At 34.7% G+C, this 9396-nt stretch overlaps 1 protein-coding gene across 6 annotated transcripts in view; it reads right to left on the bottom strand.

The window, feature by feature from the left end:
* LOC108732453 (UNC93-like protein) overlaps positions 1-9396 on the bottom strand; it is a 266863-nt gene that overhangs the window by 21474 nt on the left and 235993 nt on the right. For 5 of the 6 annotated variants that reach the window (XM_018463273.2, XM_018463275.2, XM_018463274.2 and 2 more), the window contains exons 2-3: positions 7096-7825; positions 5334-5544 (exon numbers count right to left, since the gene is read on the bottom strand). In XM_018463273.2, the coding sequence (XP_018318775.1) occupies positions 5334-5544; positions 7096-7825 (941 nt within the window). Of the gene's footprint in view, positions 1-5333; positions 5545-7095; positions 7826-8405; positions 8431-9396 lie in introns of those variants that run through there. The other variant, XM_018463277.2, reaches the window with a different exon arrangement.

The raw sequence follows: 9396 nt of genomic DNA on the forward strand, positions 1-9396 counted from the left end.
AGGAGATCGGGCTGAAACTATAGCTACAAGCTATCCAAGGATGGTACTATAGAATGTCACCTCAAGGTAGGCCTAGTGGCGTCATCTCTTGGTTAGGCCGGAAACTTATCAATCCACCCTCGTATGTATAGAGAACCAACAATACATCAGAATATAATGGTTCTAACATGTAATAGAATGTATACAACCATATACACACTTAAATGTAGACCCGTCTGTTTTTTTCCGATTACCTATTGCAACCTGAAATTCCTGATTTTTAATAAAAGATTCTAATTAAACAATTACATACCGGATATGGAAAGAAGGCCTAAGAAATTATTCTATCTTTTATTTACTCATTTCAATGGTCAATTAGTTGCAGCACTTTTCTTCAATAATTTTTATTATTTCCAAAATATGCACGTTACAATAATGATTAATGTTTATATTGAATAAATCGAAATTTTGCATTTATATTTTTAAATCTTAAAGTTCACGACCACATAAGTTGTTAATATTTTACAGCATTTCACGAAATGATTAATTACACCAGCTACCGGCGACGTATTCACTTGGTACAGGTAAATTACTAACTAATACGTAGTTATTATTGCATTACGTACAGAAAAAATTGTTTTCGATTATTTGAACGGTAATCAGATAATTAATAATCTGTAATTTAAAGAAAAGTAGTATTTTAACTAAACAGTCTTCATTGTGGTTTCCTTTAGCTTGTGTGAACATTAAGTTGACTGCTGTTAATTATGCAGTGACATTTGACTATGTTATCGAGAACAAAAATTAGTAGCTCTTACTGAAACAATTCAAGCAATTTGATTCGCATAATGATAGCAACACACACAAAACATACACATACGTATAAAATAATAAAAAGAAGAGAAAAAAAAACAGAACGTATTGGTAAGCCATCGCTTTGTATTAATCGCTTGTCGGAAACATGTTATTAACTGTTTCCGTGCCGCAAATGACAAGGTCAGCAATACTGCTGGCTAATTACTATCTATCTACTACAATTCGAATTGTCTTGGGAAAAAATAAAATCATCCTTGCGAATAGACAATCTTTTTTCAGAAAAGCATGCAAACAGATATGATTTTTTCCATGAACTCTATTCATTAGCGTAATTTCTTTCAATTAGGTGGTCAATAGTATCTACATACAAATCAACTAGATTTTGTATGTCCATTAATTGACGGTACTTTGCCCACGAAATGGGGTCATTAGAAGGCTTAATTTATTTCATTTTTTTATAGAACAAAACGGCCCGTTTCAGGCTTTTATTTACCAGCATAGATTGACATCAGGTTTTCGAAAACATTAACGTAAATAATTTACTTTTGTAATGAGTATTGGAAATATTTTCCAGTAGTCATTATTTTGTACTGACAATAGGTGATTTACGTAAATATATATCAGTAAAAATTATTTTTTTTTTTGAAAATATTTCGTGGGGTAGATACATCCATCACTATAAAAAAAGTAATAGTCAAAGACCTTGTTGAACGAATCCAGGAAAAAGGCCACCGGAAAGAATGCCCTCGGAAAAAATGCCCCTTTGGAAAAAAATCACCAAATATTTACTCTTCAATATATATTTATACTTCACAAACAAAAGTTTTTTTTTTTGCTAATATTATAATTTAAAACGTCAGATGAAAATGTTGTAGCTAATTATCTACTCGATCTGTTCTTATTTCTATTAAATTGTATCACGAACATTCTGTACGTTTATTTTATTGTCGTATTTATAATACATTGAATATAAATTGTTAGAAAATTTAAAAATAATAAAAACAATACACCATTTCCTTTTCTGAAAAAATTGCACAAATAAGTATTGTTTTATATACATGTAGTATATACTAAATCGAGTATTCTGCTAGCATACAGATATAAAAATTCTCTGATAACAGAACCACGTTACATTCCTAATAAAATTTACAATTTACCTTATAATAAATCAAGGGTATTAATTTTTTCCGAGGGGGAATTCTTTTCCAGGGGCTTTTGTTCAGGGGTATTTTTTTCCGATTACCTTGTTGAACACATAGAATTCCACTAAATGCAGTATTGTACTACAGATGGCGTTCACCACACCTCTTGTAGTACTGTCTACAACGCGCTGATGAGATCTAACAAGATCAAAATTGCGATTTGCGTCTGGCAGTTTCGAAAGAATACTGATCACCATCTATTAGCGTCTTCACTATTTACTGAAGATTATTCATCGATATTTCAATAATTCTTTGGTAAGTAAGCAATGAAGATTTTAAATTTAAGTTTCAGAAACATTTTTTTTTGTGTCTGTCAAAATTTTTATTGTAAACAAATAAAGTTAATAAACCCTGTGTTCATTAAATGAAGATATCTCCTCCAATTTTACGACGGGACGAGATGTTACGTCAAAATTTTTTGTTGATGTAATTTGTATCAACGCCGTTATATGTAAATTTGATGAAACAGGATTTCGCGTTTAATACTTCAGTTATTACTGGCAGGACATAGATATAAGAACGCAGAATTACAAGAAACTATAAATTATTCAAGTCTGAACGTTTTGAAGTTGCCGGAAATCGCATTCAGCAGTAGTGAAACTATTCCATCGCTTGGCTTTTCTTCAATAGGTAACTGTAGGTACAGTCTTTGTAATTATTATTATTTACTGTAAGGAAGCACATCATCAAATAGAATTTTCATATATTTGTCTTACAAAAATAATCACTTTCACCTGGAGATAGGTTTTTCTTCCTTAAAAACCCTTCCGTTAGATATTTCGTAGTTGTTTCCTATTGAAATTGCATTATTGCATTCAGATTGTTTAATAAAAAAAAAATGACAACAGATAACAGATTATAAATAGATTCCTGAATTCGAAGAAAAGTTGAAAGAAAGCTACCGCAGGATTGATATATCTAAAGATAGTTACAGATTTTTAGATATCAATTAAAAATAAATCAATAAATAACACCGTAGATACGTCTATAAATAACATTAAGTGCAGTTTCAAGTGTCAGATACTTCAACCATTGTCTATTTTCAAGATATTTCATTTCCTTAACAAATTTTACAAAGCTGTTATCAATATGACGACAGTTCAAAACAATATTACATTTTTGTTGCAATTGATAGAATGTTAATTTTTTAGTAAATCAGTTTCATAACATTTTGCCACATTTCAACAATGATGCGATATTAATTTCTATTAATTTTTACGCTCTTAGACAAAAAAGAAGAACACAATTAGATGCCTAATACCAATATTTTTGTAATTTTAGGCTTTTTGTAATTCAGGTTATTCATATCCGCGGAAAGCAACTATTTGTCGACTTTAATTGAACTATTTAGGGAAATTAATTGTGGCAGTGTCATCTTAACTTTTAGCAATTAATAACATCAAACTGGATTTAACAGAGACTAATTAGAAAAATCCTGTTATATCAAGATACTTTAAGTAGCTGTTTATTCAGCAAGTTAATTAAGGCAACGGTCTTCAACGAAGTTGTTTCTTTACTTCGCCGCAAATTGTGCATACTACTCTGAGACAAAAGGCTAATGTCCCTTGCTGAAATATTACTTTTAAGAATTTAATTAGTCTTAATTTTGAAAAAGTTCCTATATATNAAAAACATGACATCTACATTAATTTGTATTGAATAATAGGTTTTAAGTTTGAACACAAGATAGCACAATATGCATCCTAAATATGAAAAGTAACGGTGGTACGATTTAGATTATGGTACGATTTACCCAACCTTACCCTACATGATATATTTTTAATAATAAATCGTCGCTTCGCATTTTAATCAGTGTTCTCATTGCCGTTTCAGTATTTAAATTATTTATGCAATCATAACCGCCAAACTTTGACCTCACAATTTATTACAGTTTACCGTTTCATCTTGTTGTCATGATGAATATCGAATTATCTTGCATCTAAAATCTACGTATCAATAAGAATAATAACTGGTAAAGTAACTGAAGACTAAATTTAAAACTATCAACGTTAACCATGACTGTATTGAACAGGTACATACACTTAAGCCTTTTATTGTTGGCTATAAATGGAGACCATTAGATAAATATAGCTGAATTGAAATTGTAACAATTATTGATTGTTGCTGTATTCACATATTAAGTGTCTAGTTATGAAATAGGCGATGAAACATCAAAGAAGGAACAAAGCAGAGAACTTCAGCCCAAGTTTATCCGATTAGAACAATACGGAAGAAAACCGATTTGAAAATAAATGACAGTGCATTTCAAAACAGAATATATAATAAAAAACTGATCGTCTTACATATAATCGTAATTAATTATTTAAACATAAATCATAAGATCGAGATAGCTTTAAAGAAAATGGAAGCGGTACAAAAGTACTGGTATGCAGGGGAAGAAAAAGTAGGGAAAGAGCGAATATAAAGATAGGAGGCGAAACATTAGAAGAAGTGGCTGATTTTAGATACCTAAGAAGTCAGATAAGTCAGGACGGAAGGAGTAGTAGGGATATAAGGCAGAGTCGAGTCGCCTTTAATAAAAAGAAGTCACTTCTATGCTTGCGAACGATTAATTTGGAAATTCGAAAAAGGTTGTTAAAGGTGTATGTTTGGAGCACGGCGCTGTACGGGTGCGAAACATGGACAGTGGGCGAGACGGAAAAAAAAAAGTTAGAAGCGTTCGAAATGTGGTGTTACAGGCGAATGATGAGGATACCGTGGATAGAGAAGATTAGAAATGAAGAGGTACTGGAATAGGAGAATAGAGGACTCTACGGAAATCAGTAAGGAATAGGGGAGATAGGTTAAGTTAAGAGGGGTAGATGTAGACCTAGATTAGATTACTGTTCGCAAATGGTTAAGCATGTGGGTTGTTCTCGTTTTAGAGAAATACGAAGTTTAGCTCAGAGTAGGAAACAGAGGAGGTGCGTGTCCAGTCAGTCTTAGGACTGACGACCTTATGATGATGAAATCATATGATTAAGTTCCTTAAACGTTCGTGGAATTAACGCGTACCTGTGCATCAAGTGCAGCATAAATTAAATATTAAAGGACGACTTCTGTTTGTGAGATGCCTTTCCAATTTAGGTTTAAGTTAATTTTTAAGTCGTTCAAATTTAATATCATCCTTTAGATAGTTTAAAAACTACCTGTGTAAATACACGGTTTCAGCTCTTTGTTTATGTTATTAACTAACCTTCCTAAATATTTCTATCATGACATTAATGACTTGCTCGCTGTTATTCGGATGATTAATGACAGTTGGAAGTGTTGTTTGTCAAGGACCAATTTAGGTCACACAACGCATTATTTTGTTATCAAAAGTTCGAAGCTTACCTGGTCAAGGGATCCACAAAAGTTGCAATGATGACGACTGCGCAGACGATACAGGCGATGTAAATTCCCGAAATTTCGAAAATTTCCTCATCATCTGGCCGTTCCAGGTTTTGGTTGTTGCTGATGGAGCAAAAGTTCGCACCGCACAATTCGTAGGTGCTCACGTTCGAATTCGAAGATGATCCTCCGCCGCCGTGCGGATTACTCAAAACTGAAAAAGAAAAGGTCAAGATTAAAATCAACCAATCGTGAATAGGCGTTTTGTAATCTCACACATCCAGCAGTAAATAGGAGAATATAGTAAATTTATTAGCAGTTACTTTTGACAACTCAATATCATCCGGTATATCCGTTTATTATTTATACATATTATAAAAGAAAGTTGCTAAAGGAATAGAAATAAGTAGTTAAAAAACATGTTTTAACTTCACTACTAATAGTCGAGTCTTTCTTCGTTGCCTATCTTCAAAAACTTTTTACGTCATAATCTTCAACAGAATCGTCACAAAGAATGAATATAAAAATTATTTCGCCATTTCTTTCCCTAGTTCTAATGTGAACAAAGGAATCAAGGCAATAGAGGGTAATAATGTCTTTATTGGTTATAAAACCGACACCAGCGTTTCGCTACTTGTTAGGAGGCTTTGTCAACTAAAAGAATCTAGAATCTGTTTTTATAAAACCTCCCGGTGGTGTTCTGTAACCAATAGACATTATCGTCCTCTTTTGCCTCGATTCTTTTGTTCACTTTATAATAATTATTAACATATCTTCTCTACACTTAGTTTTTACGATATTTCTATCAAAAACAAGACAAAGGAATTTTTGTATCATATACATGGCGACGCGATCAGACACCAAAAAAATTTTTTGTGTGTCATTCCCATCAGCCACTAATGCTGGTGGGCGGGTAATCCCTTCGGACTACACTGGAAGCTAGGGCGGAAGGTCCTCTTCAGCTTCCATTCAGGAATAGTCGAAATGGGTGGTGGTGGTGTGGTACGGGCGATAAAAATGAGACAGACGAATGGACACAGATGGGGATGAAAGATTATCTGTTATATATATTACTGTTCCAGAATTTGCCTAAGTTATCCGAGGAATTAACAGAAAATCTTGGAATCAAACCGGAGTCCTCCCTAATGCTAAGCAATGGAATAAACTTCTAGACCATGCCGCTCAGTCAACCAGATACGATTCACACCAGCCACTAATGCTGGTGGGGGGACAGTCCCGCCAGACTACGCCGGAAGGTAATGCGGAAGACCCTCATCAGTCCCCTTTCAGGAATCGTGGGAATGAGTGGGTGGTGATTCAGATGAGAAAAATGAGACGAATGAAATGAAGACTGAGGAGAATGAAAGATCATCTGTGGAATGTTACTGCACCAGCATTTGCCTAAGTGATCCAAGGAAACCACATAAAAACTTCGAACAAGGCAGACGGACTCGGAATCGAACCGGCGTCCTCCCGAATGCTAGGCAACGGTCCAAACCTCTAGGCCATTCTTCTCGATCAATCACATACCTTATTATGCGCCACTCTGTACTATCTACGTTTATAAAGTACCCCAAACGGCGTGGTGAATGCCATCTATGGTCGAGTACACACACTCTGGAATTCAGTGTTCTGTCGAACATGTCTGCGGCGCGCTGAAGGCGTCCAACAAGATTGAAGTTTCGACAGAACTCTGACCACTATGAATTTCTTTGTTCGATCTATGTTTATACTTAGGTAATAAAAGAAAGATAGATATCCTTACCTAACGATGAGATAAGATTTCCCCAAAGTTCCGCAGTCTGCCATGCAAGGAAGAAGAAGCCAAAGAATCTTACGATAATGCCGTCAACCAGCTGATCGGTCAATTTCGCATAAACTCCAGCAACTTGAGTTAAATAGGTGGCCTTGGATGCCCACATGGGCGCCGCTCCAATACCAACGAGAATACCAGCAGGTACCAGGGTGTAAAATCGTGGATGGAACTGCGCCACGAAATACGGTAGGTAACATAGTAACGAAAGACATAATGTCCATTTAACGGTCAGTCTCTTGATAAGATAAGTGGGCACGAAAATACAACTGACCACAAGCGCTGCATAGATGGCGCTGAGAGACACGGTTCCGAGGCCGTCTTTGGCGTTAATGCTACTTTGTAAATTGGCAATTCCTTGAAAGGCAGTGAATTGGATCATGAAGGAGCCCGATATAAGCGCGACGTTCTTTAATATGCGCCATTTTTCTTTACGCGCCATTTTGAATTTGCCCTGCGAAGATGCCTCTTCGTCTGTGAGCTCGCGATGCTTTTTGATCGCCGCCAAACCATCTTGGTCTGGTTTGAACCCTTCATTATCGTAGCCACCGCTGACCGAAAGGGTGTAAATTTTCTTGTTGTCGGACGCGGACCCATTGTGCTGATTGCCGCCGCCTCCGTTGGTGGTCGTGCTCTGGTCGAGGGGCGCGGTCATCTCACGGCCGCAGATGCCCTCGTCAATCTAAAACAAGCAGAAAACAAAATAATTAACTTTATGAACATCTATGCACGTCTTGCGAGACTAAGACAAAATCTACCCATATACTTTCTCAAATAAGAAGGCGCTGTTATCATAAATTCGTGTACAGTAATCAAGGAAATACACAGTCTGAAAATACCACAAATGGCGCGGTAAACGCCATCTGTAGTACGATCCTACATTTTAGGATTACGTATTCTCCAACAAAATCCATTTAAATATATGGATATCTACTTGCTGAAACGAATTCCGGCGTAGCTAACCACTACGTGATAGGCACGTTGCCATAATCGAATAAAATAATTCGAAGTGCTGCACCTAGTTTAAGAAGTCAATGTAGTTTCCACTCCAATCTCTAGTCTTCTTGATTGCAACTTTACTAAGCAAATTTTCACTATTTACTTACTTAAATTAAAAAAGGCTACATTATTTACTTTATAACCACAAAGAGCATCCAAGTTCTGTTTTATCCCAGCGACGGCGGCGTTTCCGTACTAACGAAACACTAGTGCCTTCTCAACGTAATTAACACTAGGAATTATCTAAATAACAAAATACTTACGAGTAAAAATGAAGCGATAACTGTTCAAAATACAGTGACTATTGTAATTAACTAATTTTCTCAAATGGCCCACAGTACCAAAAAGAATTCAGGAATGACATAGACCGCCACTACGTAATTTGATGAAATTATTCACAGATAGTGTTCTTTTTACATCCATTTATACCTTTTTATTTTATTCACGAACACAATAAATTGAGTTTAACGTCGACGACAATAATTGAAACTACGGTACAATAATATTCTAATGCCTTATAAGAAAAATATATTTACAATGATAAGAAATTTAAATAAGGCATGAATAAGAGAAAACAGTAACAAAATACCTAGAACCGCGATAAAGAAATATATTGTTTTAATTTATTATTACTTTTGAAAACATTGTTAAATAAACTTTAAAAAATAGAACAAATAAAATGTTGTGTGCTATAAAGTGAATTTTGACCTCGTAACCGAACACAAAAACCAATGTAACGAAGCTTATTCATAAAAATTACATATCTTTTAGGTACAAATTGATGTCAGATTTAAACTAAAAGTTTAGAAAGAAATTTAATGAACCAAGAAATATACAGCAGTAGAACAAATCTATGGCGTACAGCAGAAACATCAATGTGTATACAATGAAATAAAAAGAAGTGATGTGTAAGAAATGGTTTTTTTGCATATTTTGGTTTAATACAAAACAATAATTTGCCGAAATTGTGAACAAAATTACGTATTACCTAAATTAGACCCTCTTAGCCCATTCAAATGTAGACACAGTTTCATTTCGGGTGCATTTTCATGATATACGAGGGTGGATTGATAAGTTTCCGGCCTGACCAAGAAAAACAAGGTTTTTAAAATTTTTTTTTTTTTATTTCTCAACATAATCTCCTCCAAGGCTGATACATTTCTCATAGCGGTGTTCCAGTCTATTAATGCCATCTCTATAGACTGATTCGTCAAGCTCCTCAAAATAACCATTTACAGCTTCGATTACTTCTTC

The sequence above is a fragment of the Agrilus planipennis genome, unplaced genomic scaffold, assembly GCF_000699045.2.
Source record: "Agrilus planipennis isolate EAB-ADULT unplaced genomic scaffold, Apla_2.0 scaffold10, whole genome shotgun sequence".
NCBI classification, from domain to species: domain Eukaryota; kingdom Metazoa; phylum Arthropoda; class Insecta; order Coleoptera; family Buprestidae; genus Agrilus; species Agrilus planipennis.